The 23715-nt window shown below is 37.7% G+C and overlaps 1 protein-coding gene across 1 annotated transcript; it reads left to right on the top strand.

Moving 5' to 3' along the window:
* Positions 1-798: 798 nt before the first annotated feature.
* On the top strand, positions 799-21118 carry CIMIP2C (ciliary microtubule inner protein 2C; the record flags this gene model as incomplete). Its single annotated transcript, XM_081315437.1, has 4 exons — positions 799-872; positions 2515-2788; positions 4724-4836; positions 20974-21118. 4 exons carry the CDS (start codon positions 799-801, stop codon positions 21116-21118), a joined length of 606 nt encoding a protein of 201 aa, XP_081171563.1.
* Between the last annotated feature and the right edge of the window lie 2597 nt (positions 21119-23715).

The following is a 23715-nucleotide window of genomic DNA, read 5'->3' as shown; positions in this document are numbered from 1 at the left end:
GCCTAAACCTATAAATAAGCAAGAGGGATTTTCTTCCATTATGTATAATGTCACACCCCTTTCAATGACATGCCTCAGACTGTCTATGGAGATTCTCAGCCATCCAGATCATAGTTATTCCAAAGGTGCTTTCTCATCCAAAAAGTTTCTGGGATAAGAAGCGAAACTTCTTCAAAGAAAAAAAAGAAAGTCCAGTTGCCTCTTGAAAAAGCACCTTTGGGACTGTATGCTACCAAATAATCAACGCCTTTGCTCTGGCTTTTGCCTGGCTTCGGGAATTGAGAAAAGAACAGAACAGAATTATAGAGTTGGAAGACCTTGGAGGTCTTCTCGTCCAACCCTATGCTCAAGCAGGAAACAATTTTAAGCACATTTATAAGCGAGCACGCTTCTGGGAATTAATTGTGTCTTCTTCCAGTTTGCAAGGTACGGGTGCAATAATTCTAGGGATTTTTTAAAAAAAATGCCGAATAAAATCCTTCAGATGACCCGGGACGTATTTCCTCACGTTGCATTTCTTTATTTAAAAAGCTCCACACACCTCGCCGCAGCGTGTGAGCCACTTTTTCCTGCTAAGAGGAGCGCGGGAGGATGGGCGCAAGTGAAGGAGGCGAAGGGAGCGGCCTCCTTCTGCGCCAGTGCAGCGAAACCAGGCCTCTTGGCTGCCATGGCGACTGGTTTGTGACTGCTTCGGCCTTAAGTAGGCCGGCCTCCACCTTAAGGCTCTCAATTCCCGGCTACGCTAGTTGGCAGCGTTCGTGACTTGATCCGTCCCTCGCCGCTGAAGGGATCGTGGCTATGGCCTCACGCAGCGCTGGGACACTCCTCACTCAAAACAACGCGGTCTATGTGCCGCCGGGGCTCATGCCTGGGTGGGTGACCGGCAAATGTCTTTAGTGAGGTGGGGACGGCGGGGGGATTTGAGGCGTCGGTCAGCGAGAGATTGAAGGCGGGTGAAGGCTGAGGCGCTGGGAACAAAAGATGAGGAACGATTTGTGACCGAACTGTCCTGTCAGCAAAAGACGGTGACATTCTATATACCTTCTCGGAACACCTACGTTAATGGATGAAATTTTATTTGTAAAAAGCTGCTTCCTTGCCTGGAAAAAAGGATGTTTCGTGTGTTAGAAAGCATTTAAACCAAAAGGCTTTTAGGTGGGTGGGAGGGGATAAACTGGTAGAACTGTTGGTATACAGTGAAGGCTATTGCTATGCACATTGATTTGTGCTTTAGATTGTAAGCCGCCCTGAGTCTTCGGAGAAGGGCGGGATATAAATGGGATTACAAAAAAAATATTCGATGCCTCACTTCTGACCCTCCCCCGTGCTTATTATTATGATAATGCCCAGTCTGATAACTATAGTCCCATCCTTTATTTATCTACACCTTTGTATATTACAAATGAATCTCCCAGTCCTTAATCCATTATTTTCAAATGTTTTTTTGTGTGACACTGTTAAAGTGTTCCTATTTTATTGCTGAGCAACTCATTCTTCTAAGGAGAGCTTCTTGATGTCTACCATGCAGGAAAATAGGAACTCAGAATAGTATTGATATGTCTTTAAAATGCAAATTGCATTGTGTATGATGCTAAGAAGTGTTTCTTTGAAAGAAAGAATATGATAAATTTCAGGTAATCAAGACTATTGTAGAAGAGATTATGGTTATTCCCCTTATACCTCTTCTACCTTCACTCAGCTACTATTTAAGTGATATAAATGCTGTCATTACTGTTATATTAATATAGCGATTGTTAGATGGTTCAAAAAGATGCTATAAATCACTAGTGGAGATCTTGCTTATATATAGCTTATAAAAAGAATGGTATAAATATGAGTCTTATATGTGTAATTAATTTCCTCTACTTTGAAAAATTGCTTAGAAAAAAATCATGCAATTAGCTTATTAAATGCACTGTTGAGATGGAGGTCACTTACTAGAAAGCATCAATATGAGAAAGATGCAAACTGGTCGTTAATAATGTGTTGCATAGCAACAGTCATTTAGGAATAATGTTAAATTAGATTGTTTTTCCTTGTTCACAGGCTTAGTGAGGGCTGTAAATTGGGCAGAATAGCATCCTTGCATCTTTTTAAATATGGAACTTATGAAGTAGTTGTTGAAAAACTCATTCAGACACTGAATATTGAGAGGGGTGGGAAGAAGAAAGTTAGAAAGACTGGAATTTTAAACTATAATTTCTGATTAGGAATATTTTTCTTAAGCAATTAGAACTTGATTTTTCAGTAGTGATTCAAGTAAAATATACAGGTTCCAATAGAAAGGTCTACATAGAGGAAAACTTACATGAGGCATAGAAATAATATATGGCACTAGTCTAAGCAAACCAAGAAACCATCAACTGCTTTAAAACTGCTTTTAACTTTTGTAAAAATAGATGTAATAATTTTGTTTTTATGCAAATTATAGTGTTTGCAAATGCTGCAAATAATGAGTGTTATCAAGGTGAATAAATTAATGAATGTATAATTTGATTTCCCCTTTTTCTCTAGGTACCGTGGCCATGTCCCTAATGTAGCCTTTTCCTTTGGTGACACCTATGGAAATACCACCATGAAATATTTTCAAGACTTCCGAAGTGCTGCAATGGAAACCAGCTATAGTCCCTATAGCAAAGGAGGCCAATTCCCAACCCTTTTCTCCCGTGACCCATCTCTTGTGATTGGGGAAAGGGCAAGAGGCTGGGATCGATGGCTACATACTCCTAATTACTCTCGTTTCAATTTGGATATGAACCGCTCAGAAGAACTGCAAGAGTTCTACAAGGTAAAGCTGCTTTTCAAGACATACCGTCTCCCTCATGGTCAATTACACATAATTTGAAATTGTGAATTCAAAATGTCATGTAGATGATCTACATTAAACTAATTAGGGATATTTCATTATTGTCTAAAAGTAAACACTTGGTTTAAGAGGGGGAAAGGAATGTTTGTAAAATGACATGGGATGTGTAATTCATGAATATGACATTTATGCATTTTATGTGTGCATAAAATGATAAATGGGATCTTACGCACTTGCATACATAGAAACACTGTTCAGATAATTTGCCAGTTACATTCAAAATCTGCAAAACCAAAGTTAGCTAAATGAAGGATTTGCTAAATCGGTTTAGACAATCAGCGGAACCAGGTACTAACTTTATTCTGGGTAGTATAATTTCTTTTTATTCGATGTAGGTACCCTCATGTATGTCTAGAGGCTAGTATATTATGCATATATGAATGCTTTCCATTTTTAAAAACAAAACACACACAAATAGTCTGGTGATACTTGTATTAATCCTAGATGTAACTTGAATGCTCTTTGTGTTCTAATAGTCTTATATTTCAGTTTATGCCTGTTCTTCAGCATTTTAAGATTTATGGAAAAAGATCTATTACGATACAAATAACTTTTAAGTTGCCTCTTAGGTCTGTTAGAATAAAGATTGGCTCCTTTATATTTTGAAAATAGAAAATCCAATTGTATATAATAAAAAATGGAATTGACCACTATTTACTTTGTCCAGTTCCAGCCCTCCCTTGACAGATCTTTTTAAGAGTACAGGTTTCAGTGACAGAACATCAACAAATGATATATTCTGCAGTTGGAGAGGGGATAAAGGGCATCCTTGCCTTGTGCTGTTTGAACCCATCACTGCTTGAAAATGGCAACAATGAATCGTTGGATTTTATTAATAAAAAACCTCTGGGATTTTGAGTGGAAAAGTAATAGAATGGGGAGAGGAAGTCCTTTCCCTGCAAGCTTTTCTCTCTTTTCTTACAAATCATTGCTTCCAAACTTGCTGCATTCCCTTGTGGGAACATTCACAGGGATGGCAAGTGGGAGGGGGCAAATGGTGAAGTAGCATTGCACCAACCTGATGCAAACATTTTCTATATATGTACTGTGATGTTGCACACACAGTTTATGGCAGATTGCTGCTTTCATCATTTTGGCAAAATGGTGGATCCTGTGAATGCTTTTGTTTATCCATATGAAAAATATATATTTGTAGAAAATAGAAGTGACCGAAAAAGTCATTCATTTTCAGTTATTTTTTAAGGTTAATAGAATTTTACAGGTATTTGTGTTCATTAATGCTAAGGCAGGATTTTTAACTGATTGTTTTGAACATATGCTGCACACATAGTGCAAAAGCATATAGAACTGTAGGGAGGTAATTAGTACATTAAATTAAAATCAAATTAAGTGCATAAAGACATGCATGTTGATGGAAAATTGGCATAAAATGTTACAAGAAAAATGTGTTAATGGAAAGGAGTACATTGGGAAAAGTGCACAAAGAAGAAGAACAGTTTGTACAGAAATAGACAACTCTGGCAAATGCACATAGATTTTTGTGTGGATTTGGAGACACTGAATGCACAGACACTGCAAATAGAAACCAATGCAAGTACATCTGGAAAAATGAGAAACTGAATTGAGTACAATTAGCAGCATCACCAATCCCTATTAAGTTTTAGCCTCACAACAATCATGTAAAGAGGATAATTCAGTTCCTTGCTCAAGTGATAGGCATCATGGTTGAATAGAGTTCTAAGTGCTAGATTCCCTTGTGTCGATTCAGCACACCAACCCTTACATAACAGTAATGTGGATGATTTGGAAATCAAGTAAACACATAAAGTAAATATTCTCAAAAGAACTCAGGTCTGTGTACTGATGCTCCTGACCCAATTTATTTTTAATTTGTAGCTTACTCAGATGCATCGTGAACATTACAGAGATAAGACAGGGACATTGCACATGGTACCATACTTTGTGCTGCCTATGAAGGAAAGAGACAAGTATCCTCATCCTCTTGATCTGTGAGTCTAGTGGGGAAAAAACAATGGTGTGGAAGGGAAGAAATCAGGTATTATATTGAGATTGTTTATGGAAGTGTTATAGAAACTCATCAATTTCCTTATTGTAGAAGATTTATGAAGAGATTGGACAAGCACGGCATGGTATGGAGTCTCCTACTTGAGCAGAGGGTTGGACTAGAAGACCTCCAAGGTCTCTTTCAACTCTGCTATTCTGTTATAGGCTCTCAGTACTCAACTTATGACCACAGTTGGAACCAACATTTCTTTTGCTAAGCAAGATGATTGTTAAGTGAGTCATGACCAATTTAATGACCTTGTTTTGCCACACTTGTTAAGTGAATCACTGTGATTGTTAAGTTGAATCACACAGTTGTTAAGCAAATCTGGCTTCCTCCATTGACGTCACTGGTTGGAAGTTGGCTAAGAAGGTTGCAAATGGTTATCTTATGACTCCTGCATGCTGCAGCCATCAGAAATGCGTGTCTGTTGCCAAGTAACCAGATTTTGTTCACATTACCATGGGATTGCTGCTGTAAATGTGAGGAATGATAGTAAATCACTTTTTTCAGTGCCGTTGTAACTTCAAATGATTGCTTCTAAGCCAAGGACTATCTGTAACAAGTCTGAGTCTAAAATAATCTGAGGTGACTTGGATCATGTCAGTAAATCCCTTCTAAGACCCTCACTGTCATCTAAAATCCATCTAAAGTCATGAGATTCATTAACAAAAGCAACAATTTCTTTGCGTTTAAGGAGTGTGTTTATGCATAAGATAGACAGCACTTTATATTTTTCCTGCTGTTTTTGTTCTGCCATTCATCATGGAAAGAAACACATCAAAGAGTCAGTAATGTATCTAAAGACATTAATTATCATTCCAACAGAATGTTTTTTAGTCTTTGTTCAAATGAAAAATACATTTCTTTTTTGTTTATTCCACTCTTCTTAGTTCTTTAAAAAGATAATCTCAAATGTGTTAATTCAACCCTGGAATTTTCTTTTTTCCAAGAAAAGATTCTCTTATCTCCTGTCCTGCTCTTCAGACTAGTCATTAAAGTCAGAAAATATTGTACAGCTTAATTGCAGTCTAAATCTTTGTAAAGGAGAAAAAACTTGTTATTGGCAATGATGAACAAAGTTATTGTGACAGAAAACACTGCAGTCCTATGTTCTCTTATATAGAATTGTACAGTGAGATTCTAACAGAAAGCAGATTTAGTTGAAATGTTCATTTATTGCTAGTCCATGTGTGATATGCCATACACTAAATAATAATAACAGAAAGCAGAAAGTACAATAGAGCTATCTTTAGCATTAGAAGGTGCCTTATACTAGTTATTGGTTCACCTCATTTCCCATAGTTAGCTATTGTGATTGGCAATAAGTTCTCCAAAACCTAAAGGAGACAAATATATTTTCCAGATTTGTTACTTAAGTTCTGATTGAATCTGGGACCTTCACTGTATAAAGCACATAGAGTAATATTGAACTATGATTTATGCCCTTAGTATTATGCATCACTTGTTACCGTAATTTTCTGCTTTTTATCATTTTGGTTCACTGACCTGTATTCTGTATTCCTAATCATTGAAGTAACATAACATTCTACCATAGTAATAAACTAGAGAACAGATGTTAGAAGGGGAAGGAAATCCAGCATTTTACCAGATTATTAAAAAGATATTAGTAGAAATCTACCCATCTGATTTGGAAAACATTACCCTCTTTTGCTTGGAAGAGAGCTTGTCAACTACTCCAAGTCAATACACCATTTAATCCTTACTTATTCCTATTATCATAAGTAGATCAATCATATTGTGGGAGGGGATTGAAGATAGAAATTACAACAATTTAAGGATGAAAAACATTTGCAAGGAAGAACAGAAGAATTCAGAAACCTGGCCATCTGCTATTTCTCCCTTGTAAATGTTACTCATATCAGTGTAAGAAAAGAAAAAACATCCAGCTGGTTTATTTCCTCATAATCTGTTTTGCCCTGAAATCTCAAGAAAGAGTTAGAGGGAGGGGAGGGAATTGGGTCTCCTATTTATTTACAGTATATTGTAGCATCTAATAAAAATAAAATATAAACTTAAAGCTTTTGTTTAACGACTATTCAAAGTTACAACAGCACTGGAAAAAATAATGACTGAACCTCACACTTATGACTGCTGTAGTATCCCATGTCGCATGAACCAAATTTGGTGCATGGCACTGGACATGTATTTACAACTGTTGCAGCATCCCAGGGTCATGCGATCACCATTTGCAAGCTTCCCAGCTAACGTCTGACAAGTAAAAACAATGGGAGAAGACAGATTTGCTTAATGACTATGTGATTCACTTAACAACACCAGGGATTTGCTTAACAGCCATGGCAAAAAAGATCGTAAAACTGGGCATGACTCAACACTTGCTTGGTAATGGAAATTCTGGTCCCAATTGTGATTGTAAGTCGAGGAATGTTGTATTTGCTTTGATCCTGTATATATTGGGAAGATACTTTCTTGAATGAATGCCCCACTATGGTCGCTTAAAGGCATTTTCTTGGATCTATTTCTTTTCTAGTATTTGCAAAATACCCACCCCCGCTCCCTTAAAAACAAGTTTCTCTTAAAATATGCAATAAGTATTGTTGTAAAATGCAATTATATATTGAACCATGTACATATATGCATATGTATTGCTTGTAAATTCTGTATTTTATTTTAATTCAATTATTTAAATTTACTATGAATGTATCTTCTCATTTGTTCTGTTTACCTCTCTGCAATCTGTTTTGGGGCGTTTGTTAGGGCTGCAACAACTAAGCTCAGATGAACTAAGATTTCTGGCCTATGATATGCAAAACATATTATTGGTATGTTTTATGGCATGAGTCCAAGGTACCTGAGGAATTGCCTTACATTGATGGGACTAACCTGCCCCACTCGTTTCAGGGGAAAGGGTCCTGTTGGCCAAAGAATTTTGGCTGGCATGATCCAGGAAAAGATCCTTTTCTGCTGTGGCCCCAGCTCTGTGGAATATTCTCTCATCAGAGGTGAGATCCATCCCCAAACTTTTGGCCTTCTGGAAGAGCCTAAAAACTTAGCTCTGCTGCTTGGCTTGGGGCCCAGATAGGGACCTGTTGGAGGTGGCCAACAACGTAGAGAAGAATCTCACTCCCAGGCTGCCCATCGTCTTGGTTCTTAACTTTTAATTTTTTAATACCAATTTTGTTTTTAGCGCTTTTTAACTTTTTATTATATTGTAACCCTCCCAGAGTTGGTGTATTAGTAAGATGGGCAGCATAAAAATTTAATAAATAAAAATGAATAAATGCGGGAGATGGGCATTTTTAAAATTTGATAAACATTTTGAATTTGAAACTTGTATTCTGATCATATAGTGTTCAAATGATGTTACAACTATTCTGGTTCAATGATGTTATAATTATAGGTAGTTCTCAAATAGTAACTACCTCATTTAGTAACCACTCACAGTGATAACCGTGATGAAAAAGTAATTTATGATGAATCCGCGCATTTAAAACCTCCACAGGTCAGTAAAGCAAAGGAAAGCTGAAGTATGATTATAAGCATAGTCATGATTTCATTTAGTGACCATTCTGCTTAGCAACCAAGGTACTGGTACCAACAGTGGTTGCTAAACCATTACCTGTATTCTGGAAGTGTTCCAAGCTCAGACCAAACCTTTCTCAGCTCAGAACAAAAGGGATTTTAAGTTTGAATATTTTTGCATGCCTCTAGTTATGTATACTTTGTTACAGATAGTCCTTGGTTTATGCCACATTTATTCAGCAACCACTCAAAATTATGGTGGCACTGAAAACAATGGACACGTGATTGGTTTCCAGAGTTCCCATTGCAGTACCCCTGTGGTCATGTGATTGCAATCAGGGCATAAGGATGTCTGGCTTGCAAATACAATGTTGTAGAGAGGCCTGATCACCATTTGCAATCTTCGCTGCTAGCTTCCCACAAGTAAAGTCAATAGGGAAGCTGGCAGAGAAGGTCACAAATCACTCTGGTAAGTTCTTTGGCCCACACTATCTGTGTGCAGCCTTTGCTGGGCTTCCATGCCCTCCCCATCCACCCTCAATTCATGCACGGTCTGCACTGGCTCTCCCAGGGCCTTCCCCAGCCTCTCCCACCTCTTATGGTACCCTGTACTCTTTGCCTGAGAACTGCTTCTCACTTAATGACCTGCACATTTTGGGATTAAAGTGTAACCTAGATTGTAGTCATGTGACATTATGCTTTATTATCACATTGCTTGGTGACTAGCAAACCCCCGGTCCAAATTGTCATTGTAACCCAGGGACTACCTATAATGAAATTCTCTGCTTTTATAATTGAACATACAGTACCTTTCTCTGTGTAACTGATCTTGATCCAAGTCTAAAAATATAAATATTCCTTGAATTAATGTCCATGGTTTCCCAGTCAGTATGGTATTAGGCCATACTGTGTTGTTTTGATGAAGGTCCTTAATTGCAACTGAGTTCTTATTTCCATTTGTCAGTATTGCTTTGTGACAAATGGGTTTATGATGGTGTTATGTTCTTAAAAATCATGTAAGTAAAGTTGTATGTAACCTGAGAACTGATTCATGTTATTTAAAAGAATTACAAAAATGTTTGTAAAATATCTTTGTTCTCTTTGTATTGCTTGTTTCTTCAAATTTCCTTGAATAAAATTTATCATGCTTTATCTGTTACATTTCAATTTCCAATATATAATTTCCTAGGAGAATTACCCAGGAATGTGGAATGCACAGTAATTATATATCACCTATGCAGTGTCCCATCTTCTGCATAATTGGTGAAACTTTCTAACTTCAGTGTTCATCACCAATGTTCCTTCCAGATAGTACTTACATTCGAAGATTGGGTGAACATATGTTAAATGGATAGTGTATTAACCTTTGCTTTCCAATTATATACAGTACAATATTACTTTATTTGACTTGCTTGATTTCACACCATTTATGCAATGTAAAGAATGAATTTAAAGAGCAAATTCTAGTGATGCATAATGCCATCTGAATATTACAAAGAAAGCCTTAAGTTTTTAAATGTAAACATTTGCTGTCAACTCAAGTCTGCAACTTTGTCATTCACTTTAATTGTCTTTGGGATTTTATAAGCTACACAGAGTTTAAGGGAATGGGGGCTATAACAAATAATTAATTGAATTAATAAAATCAATATCTGTTCCCACAATACACTTAATTGGTCAAAGAGCGGGCTAATGTACAGCAGAAACATGAAATGAATCAGTTGACCAGTTTCATATATCTAGTCTTCCAAAAAAAGTACTGGAAGGAATAAAAGATTTGTATTACAGAATTGTCAAAGCATGTCTCCCAAACACTGATTAGCTGCATGCCTACTGATGTCTGGCTGGCCAATAAGGGGTAATTGTAATTGCTAGGACTGTATTTGTGCAAGGGCTCTAGGTATACTTGACAGATCTTGGAGAAAGTTTGAATCATTATTAAGGTTTACCTAGATCAGGGGTGTCAAACTGCCGGCCCGCAGGCCAGACGCGTCATCCGGAAGCTGCACCCACCCCATTGTCAGCAATGGCAAAACCGTCCTGATACATTGCGTGACGTCACGTGACGTCGCAGGTTTGATACGTCTGGCCTAGATTATTGGTTAAGCATATTGTAGGTCACTTCTTATGTTCCAATTCCTTCATTTGTCTGTCAGGCATTTGGTTGTCTGTATTATAAAGTGCCTGATTTGCACTTCCTACATTATTGATTTTTTTATATGTTAGGTGAAAAAAAGAGTACTTGGTTGAGAGACTAATTATTTATATAGGCTACAGATGGCAGCTAAGAGAGAAAGAAAATATAAACTCTTTAATAGCAATAGCACCCAGGCTTATGTACCATTTCATAGTGCTTTACAGCACTCTCTAAGCAGTTTACAGAGTCAGCATATTGCCCCCAACAATTTGGGTTCTCATTTTACTGAGCTTGGAAGGATGGAAGGCTGAGTCAATCTTGAGCTGGTTGGAATCGAACTTCTGGCAGTAGGCGGTCAACCTGCATTCAAACCACTGCGTCACCTGGGCTCCTTTAATGCATTATAGTGATCATCCAGAATTTTGAAGGCCGGATCTCATAGCCCTAAGGCCTAAGCTGGGTATCTGCAGTTTTATAATGGTGAGAGTATCTTGAACTGATATAAGATAGTATACATAAATAGGAAATTCAGCAAACTTAATATTTCTGAGTTTTAATGTTTTACCATACTGCTATAAAAACCAGAAACCTGCTGAAAACATATTAGTGACTCTCCTCTAGATTTTCGCTGCTGCAAAATGACATCATGGTGTGTGTATAGGAAAAGTTCGTCCACTTCAGCAGACTGATTTCTGCTTTTAATACACCTCCCTAGTTTGTATCTTTCTAAATAATGACTCCAGCATTGCCTGTTGGCCTGTCATTCCAAAGCAATCTGTTTTGTTATTCCTCTCCAAGGCACACAAGCATTAATCACGATTGATCAATCCCCTGGAGCACTTTTCTAGGGCATGTTGATCTGCCACAGATTGTACTTACTTTTATGGCTTTGTGTGTTGGCAGGAAATAAGATGTATTTTTGTCCTCCATGCTTTTACAGAGGGTAGCATTTCTGTTCCTGCTGTAACTAATACTTGGTGGTGTCGTGGGACTGTAGTTCTATTGCTTTGGGATGACAGGATGGTGAAACAAGATTGCAGACCAGATGCTGGAAACCTTCAGAAGCCCTACACAACAGACGAGGATAATTCAGTTACTAAATTAAAGTAACTGGGTGGGTAGAAAAATAGAATTAAATTGCTTACCTTAAAATATTGGGTTGTTCAGTGCCATCTTTGAGTAATAGACAGAAAATTCATTATTTCACTCAGTTTTTAATTCATGTATTTGCTATTACAGAGTGTAATAACGTGGATAATTTAAAGAGGCAATAAAAATTATGGTGAGGAGAAGATTCTATTACAGTTCTTCACCCTGATAACTAGGCTAGTAGTTACCGATCTGTGGTCTGTGATGCCTGAGGGTATAGCAAGTGGCACAGGCTTTCAGCACAAAGTTTTCTTTTAAAAAATTGCCAAGTTCTGTGAAAGTTTTAATAGGCTTGTTGAAAACATCAGGAAATTTTGAGTTATCTTGCAAGTTTTATTTTTTATTTCTTTTTATTTACTTTTAGGATTTTATATGTGTCACCTGGGATAGTCACTTATGCCAGGAGTCCTCAGCCTTGGCAATTTTAAGACTTGTGGATTTTCTCCCAGAATTCCTCAGCCATCTTTGCTGGCTGAGGAATTCTGGGAGTTGAATTCCACAAGTCTTAAAGTTGCCAAGGTTGAGGACCCCTGACTTATGCTATGATACCAACAGGTTCCACATTGCTAATTCTGGCTTGCATGGTCCATCAACGTTTGCAGTTAAGATGTTACGAAAAGGTTGGGTCTTCTGTTCTAGGCACCATCAGGTTTCAGACTTTACATGCTACTGAACACCATTAAGTGAAGCATTGCCCATCATGCTTGGAAGTCCTTTGATTGGCCACTGGAAAAATAGATAGCTTGCTGATCTAGTAAAACTTTTCTTATGAACCTAGGGACAGGGAATGGGGTCACAGTTGGTAGGATGTTGAATTTTGCATATGATTTTAGAAAAAAAGATTTACCTTGACTTGGACAAATGGCAGTTATATACCTTATCTATTCATCTATGGCAATTCAATCATCCAGGTCATGGTTGTCCCAAAGATGCTTTTCCAAAAGCCAACTGGACTTTCTTGGTTTTTTTCATTGAAAATGTTTTGCTTCTCATCCAAGATGTTTCTCAGTTCTTTAGTTCTTTAGTTCAGCTCTTCAGAGAACTGAAGAAGCTGCTTGGATGAAAAGTAAAAAGTTTTCAAGGAAAAAAACCAAGAAGTCCAGTTGCCTTTTAGAAAAGCATCTTTGGGACCTTATTCTGATGGCTGACATCATGCCAGTTGAATAAGTAGAACATTTTGCTTTACCACTGAGATATCTGCCCCAAACCTTGTCTGAGTTGTTGGATGATGCTCAGCTATGCCCAGTTTAACTTTCCTTGACATTATTTGCAACTGGGAGTTTGCCCACAGTTATCAAAGTTGGGGCTCTCTTACAACAAATCGAAATTTCTTTTTTTCAATTATTTCTTCTAGAGTGCTTTTTGAATTCATTTGTAAAAATCTTCTACAGCTACTTGACTAGGCTTTTGCATAGAGGTATAACTTTGAGAATCATGTGGTTCTTCATTTTACATTTTTATAATGTATTTAATATACTCGAAGAAATAGAAAGAGAGCATAAATCAAACTCTTCACTTTCTCATACTTCATGAGTGCCCTCTGCTGGTACAATGTGGTAGTTCCTGTTATCCAGTTGAAAAATGAAAGCCAATTGAACAGTTTATGAGGTAAGTGAAAATAGACATCCGTGCACACTAACATGTCCCTAATGGACTCATATTCTGTGTTAATATGAATTGTACCCTAAGGATAAGAAGCTCTAAGTTAAATCTACAGATGAGACCATATAGAATAAGCAAAGGATAACCAACTGTATCTTTAAGATTCTTAACATTTAGGGACATAATTAAGTGTTAAGGCATGAGCTTTAAATGCAGTTTTCTTAGTTTTATTCAGAAATATCCAGTTAGTAGTATGATCCCTAAATGTGTGTCATAGTGGGTGTTACCAGAATATAAATAACATTTACCAGAAGATAATCTGGTAAGTACCATTTACTAGAAGGTAATGGCAAGGATATTCCCTGCCAATGCCTTATTTTCCAGGAATACTCTCCCTACAAATTTTAGCTTTTTTTTTTTGCTTAGGTATACATGGTCTAGGGCTAGGCCATAGCACATGTCAGTTTTATTTTCTAAGAATACTGATGGGACCCAGTACTATTCTAGGAAATAAAATATTATGCTGTAGGCTAGCATTTTATAGCAGGTTTATTACTTTTTTTAATGAAACAATTCCCCATAGTCTGACCTTGTGTGAGTTATACACAGATGGAGTCAGTTGGGGGAATGCAGCTAATTGAATCTGAAAAGAAAGAACAAAGAGCACCAAATTACACTTCTAATTACATTTAAATGAACTTACATTTAATGTGTTTTGACTACTACTAATGTCAAAAATCTGAGGGTTCGTATCACTTTCTTTATATAAAGTATTGTAGGAGCTTCTGTAAATTGTAAGATACGATAGAGACACTTGAAAATATATGTTCACTTGCACTGAAATATATCATTAAACATGCATGTGATAGGCAGAATAGAATCCAAACAAGTTCCCTAACTAATAAAAACATTTATCATGAATAATCAGTGAAGAAATGTGATCTTTATATTTCTTATTAAAAACAAGTACATTAATGTTAGTGTCTTTAGAGTTTCGCCTCTAATTTGGAGTTCCTATTTTCAAAAATATTACTGAGGAATGGAATACGTTATCTTGCTAACTCTGTTTTACACTCACCCATTCACTGGATGGAATGACACAATGGATGGAATACTTAGCTGATTTAAAGTATAACTCTCTGGTATATTTTAAAACAAACTGTCATACTATATAATCTTGCTATTTTGAGTATTTCATCCACTTAGAAAAGTGATTGTGTATCTTATTATTACATAACTGAAGTAAAATATTTTTCCTATTTTACATTCACAGTATCTAATTAAAAAACTTCAAAAATCTGTTTATATTTGTTGTCTTTTCTTTCACAGATGCCTGCATCTTTTTCTTCATTTTCACTTTTTTCTTTTTCTTAACCAGGAATTTTCATATATGAAACAGATCAGATATATTTGAAATTTTGAAATGGAAAATGAGGGATGTGTGTAGTATAATTCTATTTCCTTTCAAATTTTATCTCTGAATCAGCATTATTCATCTCTGAAGCAAGTTCATAAAAATGTATTTATTTATGTCTCTTGGACTGCAAGGCAATCAAACCGGTCAGTCCTAGAAGAGATCAACCATGACTGCTCTTTAGAAGGCCAGATCTTGAAATTGAAACTCAAATACTTTGGCCACCTAATGAGAAGGAAGGACTCACTGGAGTAGAGCCTAATGCTGGGAAAGGTTGAGGGCAATAGAAGAAGGGGACGACAGAGACTGAGGTGGCTGGATGGAGTCACTGAAGCAGTAGGCGTGAGCTTAAATGGACTCCAGAAGATGGTAGAGGGCAGGAAGTCCTGGAGGAACGTTGTCCATGGGGCCGCGATGGGTCGGACATGACTTTGCAGCTAACAACAACAATGTCTCATATAGTCAGCAGAATATACATATAGTGAGAGTTTAAAAGAATCTAAAAGAAGGAATAGAAGCATTAGATGGGTGCAGGGGAACATAAAAGGTGGAAATCCACATCAAATTACAAGGCAATCTGATATGGCAAGCTAGATGTTCTTTAAATCTAGTTTATAAAGTAGAATCACAAGGTCAGTTAATTAACCAATGAATTTTAAGCATTGCTGAAGAACCGGACAATAGTTGTAAGCAGGGTTGATATTTGAAAACAACAGGGGAGTCTAAAGTTGTCCTGCATGCCCTGGCCATTTATGTAGTAATGGTGAGATGGCGGTAGTACCACTTTCTTAATAGTGCAGGCATTGGAGAAGCACGTGCTCTGTTGTTGCTCCATGTCCGGAGTCACCAGACATTGTCTCTCCAAGTAAGGAATCTTCTGGTATTGGCCTTTGAGGATAGCTGAGGGGGGAGGGCATCACATTGTGGCAGAGTTTCTTTGTTTAGGTACTTTTGAGTATAATCCTGCATTGTGCTGCTTTACCAGCAGAGATGAAAGCATAAAGATAACAGGTTTTCATCAACTCTTTTGATCCATAAATAAATCCATAAAAATAATTAAATGTGTCAAATTGGACCAATTAAATAGATTAAATTGTTCCATCTTTTCTTCAGCCTAATAGACCAATTATAAATAACATGTTGACCATGTTCACATTAGGGGATTGTTGTGTAGTAGAAACACACATGCACACAAAACAGTTGACCAACCACAGAAGGTTAGTTCCAAACAGGCTCAGCCTTGCAAGGATTAAAGTAATTTATCCAAGCAGGCATGTTGTAGTAACATCTGTTAGGCATATGGTGTTAGCCTACAATGTTGGGTTGAAAATATATTAACCATAATGCTATGTCTTTAAGAAGTTAATTGGCCAATGGGTGTGTAAGTGTTCTCATGGCCATAAGAGGAAGCTAGGAACGTAGCTTCTCTCTCTCTCTGAATTCACTGATCTCTACTGTTACTGTTTTTGCTCTGCTGTTGGTTTACTACTGTTGTAACCTAAACTGTGTATTGACCTCTGGACCGGTAAGAAGACTTTGTAGTTTGGATTACTCTTTGGACTGTTGCTATTGTTTATGACCTGGACTGTTTATTTTTGACTGTGCATTTTTGTCTTTACACCACCTCAAAGTAAAATACTTTTTGCTTTTAGAACTCAGTGTATTTCTTGTGTGACTTTTTACTGCTCTCAGTACCCTTCCTTGTCTGTGCAACTCTTTGGTAGCACAAGGAGATCCTGCACAGCAAATTCCTTAACACTGGTTATGGGCCCAGGCCTGTACTGAGAGTAAGTACACACAGTATTCCTAGCTGAGTTTGTATTTGGTGTAAAATGGCACAGGAACTGTTGTCAGGCATCTCCTGGATAACCCGGTTGGATGGGACAAACTATGTTTCCTGGTCCACAAAATGCTGCTTGCTTTTGCGCAAGGAAGGACTATGGGCTGTTGTAAATAACCCACCAGATACTACTGCTTGGGATCCAGATGACGAAGAGGATGTAAAGAAGTTAGACAACTTTAAACGAAGCAACGAGAAAGCTCTTTGCATTATTGGACTAACACTGAATGACCAGCAGCTTGTCCATATTCGTGGTGAGGAGTCTGCTGCTAGGTGTTGGGGCGTTTTGCGAAGGCTTTATGTTCGTGACAGTGTGGGTGCACATATACACCTTACACGTAAGCTGTTTAGGGCTCGTCTGCAGAAGAATGGAGATATGCTGACCCATTTAAATTACATGAAGGCAACTTTTCAAGAGCTTCATGAAAAGGAGCTGATTTTTTCAGAGTTGCATCAGGTCTACATTATTCTGTCATCTTTGGATGAGAGTTATGATGGGTATGTTTCTTCTTTGGAAGTCCTGACCAGAGAGGAACTGACATTGACTAACATTACTGGGAGACTGCTGGAAGAGTCCAGAAGAAGGCGTGACAGAGACCAGCTGAGAGAGACACAGCTACAAGAGGAGCAGCTATTTACCACTGCTTACAACGTCAAGAAATGTTATTCTTGTGGGGCTAAAGGGCATATAGCCAAATTCTGTAGAAAGGGTAAAAAACAGAATGTAAATAGCAGTGGGAAGGCTAAGAAGGGCATTGGTTTGGCTGTTTCAGGTGAACCAACGTCCAGAAATAATGAATTGTGGGTTGTTGATAGTGGGGCTTCACAATGCATTACCAAAGAGAAAAAGAGGTTTATTAATATGAAAAACAGCAACCAATATGTTTCACTGGCAAACGGTTGGAGGATGAAGGCCTCTGGTGAAGGTAATTCCTATTGTCCATGCATTGATGAACAGTTACCTATGTTATATATACCTAAACTAAGATTCAACCTGTTATCTGTAAGGGAATTGGTTAAAGTTGGGTTTGTGGTAACATTCAGAGGGGAGCAATGCACTATTGAGAGGAATGGAACCTGTGTAACTGCAAATTTGAAAAATGGTTTATTCGTTCTCACAAGTAACCAGGTTAGTACAGTTAAAGCTAACTCAATATGTGAGAACAAGAAGCCACATGATGAATGTATACATTTATTGCATAGGCGGTTAGGGCATGTAAACTTTAACTCACTACGTAAAACAGTGGAATTAGTAGAGGGAGTTAAACTGAAGCCATGTAGTAAGTATTTGAATTGCAATGCCTGTAATCAGGAAAAGAGTAAGGCAAGTCCGGCAAACAGGGTAAACAGCTTCAAAACAACTGTACCTTTGGAAGTTGTGTTTGCTGAGTTAATTGGACCCATGAAACCAAGTTTAGGAGGGTCATGCTATATGTTAAGTATATTGGACCACTACTCTAGATATGGTTTTTGTTATCTGCTTAAGTCAAAGGCAGATACTTTCCAACAATTTGCAAACTGGCTGAAGTTCGTGGAGAGAAAAACAAAGAGAAAGGTTCAGTGCATAATTACTGATAATGGTACTGAATTTACAAATAAGCATTTTGTTGATATGCTACAATCAGCTGGCATTGAGCATAAACGTTCAGCCCCTTATAGGCCACAACATAATGCATTTGTTGAGAGACGTGTGCAAACGTTACAAGCCATGATGAGAACGATGTTAAGAGATTCAGGCTTAACAGATAGACTGTGGGGGGAGGCAGCAAAATGTGCAAACCATGTTCTGAATATAGTTGTTAATACTTCTACTGGTAAAATACCATATACTATATGGCATGGTAGAAGACCAAACCTTGATTACCTGCACACGTTTGGCACCCCAGCTTGGGTCCACATTCCTGCACAACTCAGGAGTAAAGGCCAACATAGGGCTAGGCAATTATACTTCGTAGGTTACGAAGCTAACCACAGATCCTATCGTTTCTGGGAACGAGGCACAACTAATGTATATAACAGTGCGAGTGCAAAATTCCTTGAGCACGTTGGTTGGGATAGGTTAGAGCAAGAAACTGTTAATACTGATCCTCTAGTGTTTGAGGACTCCCATGATAACGTAACTAGTAATGATAATACATCTCCTGTAAATATAAAAGATGAAGAAGAGATAGGGGAGATAATAAATGAATCAGAGGAAGGAAAGGAGTCAGAAATTCAAAGCCCTGTAATTCCTTGGCGTTCAACGCGTATCAGACATCCACCTGATCGCTATGAAGCTAGTATAGTATGTCAAGTTAATGTAGAGCCATCTAACTATGATGAGATCAGGATGTATCCTGAAAAGGAATAGGCATCATGGAAAGCTGCGATAAAGATGGCTAATAATGCTGCAGTAAGAACAAGATCTAAACATACTGATCTTCGTTATTTAAATGTCAGACAATGTGTCAAAGATAAATTAATACAGTTAGAGTATTGTCCATCTGATGTAAATATTGCAGACCATTTTACGAAGGTACAAAGTGCTGTGAAACACAATGCTAATTGTGAAAGAATGTGCATAAGATTGTAAGAGTTATATATTATTCTACCCAAAGGGGAGAATGTTAGGCATATGGTGTTAGCCTACAATGTTGGGTTGAAAATATATTAACCATAATGCTATGTCTTTAAGAAGTTAATTGGCCAATGGGTGTGTAAGTGTTCTCATGGCCATAAGAGGAAGCTAGGAACGTAGCTTCTCTCTCTCTCTGAATTCACTGATCTCTACTGTTACTGTTTTTGCTCTGCTGTTGGTTTACTACTGTTGTAACCTAAACTGTGTATTGACCTCTGGACCGGTAAGAAGACTTTGTAGTTTGGATTACTCTTTGGACTGTTGCTATTGTTTATGACCTGGACTGTTTATTTTTGACTGTGCATTTTTGTCTTTACACCACCTCAAAGTAAAATACTTTTTGCTTTTAGAACTCAGTGTATTTCTTGTGTGACTTTTTACTGCTCTCAGTACCCTTCCTTGTCTGTGCAACTCTTTGGTAGCACAAGGAGATCCTGCACAGCAAATTCCTTAACAACATCTAAACCAAAGCAATTGATTTTGCATACCTAGTTCTCTAAGAAAAACATCTGGAGAGAAAGGACAGCTGAAAACCTATGTTCTCCATTATCAAAGCCATTGCATATGGAACACATTTCCTGAGTAGTGATCGCCATGTGTATTTTATTGTTGGCTAGTGTGGAAGGAGACAGTTTTGATGATTGATTGATTGATAGATAGAAAATTACACACATATACATATACACATACATACATATATACGAAAAAATGGCAAAGTAGAAGGTGCAGAAAAGAAAGAAAAAAGGAACAGCTGTCTAGTGTACTTATGGGTGATCTCAAGACCTCTTCTGGAGAGGAACTGTAGAAGTGGTGCTCTACTCACTGGCTCTTCATTCTGCAATGGGTGTCAGTCTACTTTTTTGTGGAGCCATCTTCAGTCTGCCATTTCTTCCTCTAGAACAGTGATTCCCAACCTTTTCTATACCCCACACTCCTAGAATGCTTCTGATATATTCTTGCACCCATTACAAAAGTTCAAAATAATGGCAACAAATTGTGCATATACACTATAATTTTGAAAACCTAAGTTTTCGCACCCCTTGGAATATCATCTTGCACCCCAGGGGGTGTATATGCTCTAGAAGTCTGGAAGAATATGATTTCTTAAGGCCTTGCCAGTATACCTGTGGTGCAAGGTCTCATACTTCCTAGACTAAGTAATTGGGATATATATATATATATATATATATATATATATATATATATATATATATATATATATATATATATATATATATATATATATATATATAAAAGACTCAGGGCGGCTTACAATTTAAAGCACAAATCAATGTGCTTAGCAATAGCCTTCATTCTATGTATATGCCTGCTTTTTAGGGCTTTCAGCCCCCCCAAGCGGCATTATTACAAAGTCAGCTTATTGCCCCCAACAATCTGGGTCCTCATTTTACCTACCTCGGAAGGATGGAAGGCTGAGTCAGCCTGGTGGGATGCGAACCTGCACTAATTGCAGGCAGCTGGTGTTACTTAAGGAGGCATTAGCCCACTGCTCCACCAAGGCTCCTTGTATATATTCACATATACAAGCAAAGTTTAACCAATTCAGATTATTATGTGCTGCTGGAATGTCTAGTGAGATTTGGGTTAAGAGTGCTCTCAGAATAAATAATATTTTCAGTTCAGGTGAACTCCAGCCAGGATCCCTTTTCAGACTGGGAGCTTCATTTCCTCCAGGATCCCCCCAAAATTCATCATCTGTGATTCTATTACGTTCGTGTTGTGCTTCCTGGGGTCAGTCACCAGTGATATAACCATGTCTCCATTGTGTGCTTGTTCTTCTCACCCCCTTTCCTTTAGCCCACCACTGAGTGCCAAAACAATGTGGCACCTCCATCGCATCTCGCCAGAGAATCTACGGACATATCAGACTTTCCCCTCAGGAAAAAGAGTGACTTCACAGGAGAGAGAAGTCCGAGACAGCTTTTTTGAGTTCAGAGCCTGAATGAAGAATGCTGCCATTCCTGTCCAGCCCTTGAGAGGAAAGTCAGAGCTTGGGAGTAAAAATGTTTGAAGAATGGGAAATCATAAAGTTGATTTTCTTTTACTCCTTCACCATGTCTTGTTGCCGAGAAATACTTGTGTTATACAATATTCCATAAAAACTGAAGTACTGGAGGTGATCAGCTATTTACCCATATCATGTGTCATTCATCCATGCTGGCTTCAATTTCACACTTAATTTTTCTGTATAAACAAGGTAAAACTAGCTTATACCTTCTTCCCTGACCAAAGAAATGAATTGTTTAGTTTTAGTTTAGTTTTATTCAATTTATATACCGCCCTTTTCCCAAAGGACTCAGGGCGGTGTACAGGGCAAATTAAAAAATACAATATACAGATTAAAATACAATTAAATTAATAGCCCCAACACATTAAAATTGCATTTAAAACCTTAAAAACCCCTCAGTCCAGGCCGGCCAGCTCGAATAGCCAGGTTTTTAGGTCCCGGCGAAACAAATGAAGGTTGGGGACGATCCGGAGTTCCACCGGCAGCTGATTCCATAGGGCAGGCACGCCCACTGAGAATGCTCTCCCCCTGGGAATCACCCACCGGCACTCCTTGACCGGCGGGACCCTGAGGAGGCCTTCCCTGTGGGAGCGCACGGGACGATGGGAAGTTGACGCTGGCAGCAGGTGCTCCCTAAGATAATCCGGACCCATGCCATTTAGGGCTTTATAGGTTGGTATTTGAAAATTGTGAATTAGTCAAAGTTAATATCTAACATGAATCAATTTGGTGTAGATGCCAACTGAAAACTGGGAAACCTTGAGTTCTAATCTCGTCTTGGCCACAAATTAGCTGGGTGATCTCAGGCCAGTCACTTTTTCTCAGCCCTAGGAAGGAGGCAATGGCAAACCACTTTGCTAATCCTACCAAGAAAACTATAGAGATGTTTCCAAGTAGTTGCCAGGAATCAAGATTGACTTGAAGGCATGCAGGTACAAATGCACAAAATCTCAAAACGTATCTCTGAACATGGACTTTTCATTTTGTTATTCTGCATATATTCCATATACTGTAACATATCTAGCAGTGCTACTGGCATTTTAGTACCAAGCCTAAAATAAACACATTCATTAACAAACATAAAACTCATCATTCTGTATCTCAATTCTTTATAAGCAAATCCAATACACAATGTTTCCAGTGAGATATCAGCAAATCAGAAAGAATCCTAAAATAAAAACAAATCCCATTTAATTCTGATCAAATAATCCTTTATATTCCATCTTTTTACATAAAACAATCTTGTCTTTAATTCATTGGAATGATCATTGCTCCTTGTCTTGAATTTCTTCAAACTTCAACAAGCTTCTTTCATAAGTCCATCAGGTAGAAATTATTCCAATTACTCTTTTGAATTGGCATTTTTATTTCCTTCTTAATTTCTACAGCCTCGCCCAATTTTTTGGTATGTCCAGTGATTAATTCTTGTTCATGTTGTTCATACTCATGTCAGATCATTTTTTCCCAAATCTTTTTTTTTATAATAGCATCTTCTGGTATCACAGCTTCTTCTGGGAACAGGGTATTCAGAAAAACACGCAACATAAACAGCAATGTTGATTCAAAGTCCTATTATCATTTCTCAACAACATTTCTGAACACTATTATTGGTTGCTTATCTCATTATGTAAGAAATAACTTTTTTCCCATGAAAACGCATTTATTCTTTAAAATCCATTAATTTCAGGCTTAATATTCAAAATCAAATATTCCAACTTTTCCTGAGCCCTTAAACAGTTTAAAACTTTCTATAGTCAAAATGTTGACTTGCCTTTTGCTGTTTACTTTGAATTTATAAAGCTTATAAAGAGAAATACTCATTTTCTTACGCTCAGGATTTCCAGCCTTGTTATTTGAAAAGGGTCTAACTTCTTTAAAGCAGTTCATAGACAATATCTGAAGGTGTTTCGCAAAGAATGTGTAAACTAACATCCTTTGAAGGCTCTGGCTGTGACTGGAGCAAGAATTTCAAGTTTTCTTATCTCCTGATTGTCTCATAATTTGGAGACTGCTACCGTATAGTCCTCTCACAAGAAGCAACTGTATGGAGAGTTGAGCAGTCTTGTACCGCTGTCTTTCTTCAGAGATGGTCAAAGGAACCAAACTACTTATCAGTTTCTTGTTCTTGGTCACAATCATCAGCTTCACAAAATGTGGAACTATCTTAAGTCTACCTTTTCTTCCCCAGAAACGGAAGACTTCTTGAAGAGAAAGAGTGACCTTCCTGAGGTTTTGGACCCTTATTAAGTTTTGAACAATTCTTTTCAATGTCAAGTTTCTGAATACAAGTAGTCCTTGACTTAGGACTCGTTGCTAGCAATTGTTTGAAGTTATAATGGAACTCCCTGCGGTACTTATGACCTATTTCTGAAGTTCTGACAGTCAGGATCCTATCCCATGGTGACATGACATTTGTGCCAAGTGTGTAGCAACCAGCCCGCATTTATGGACATTTGCAATATCATGCAATCATGTGACTGCCTTTTATGACATTTTTGCCCAAAGATGGCATTTACTTCTGGTTTTCAGCA

The sequence above is a fragment of the Vipera berus genome (assembly GCF_964194415.1).
Source record: "Vipera berus genome assembly, chromosome: 1".
NCBI lineage: Eukaryota > Metazoa > Chordata > Lepidosauria > Squamata > Viperidae > Vipera > Vipera berus.
The sequence above is the reverse complement of the archived record's forward strand: the minus strand, read 5'-3'. Positions and strand labels throughout refer to the sequence as shown.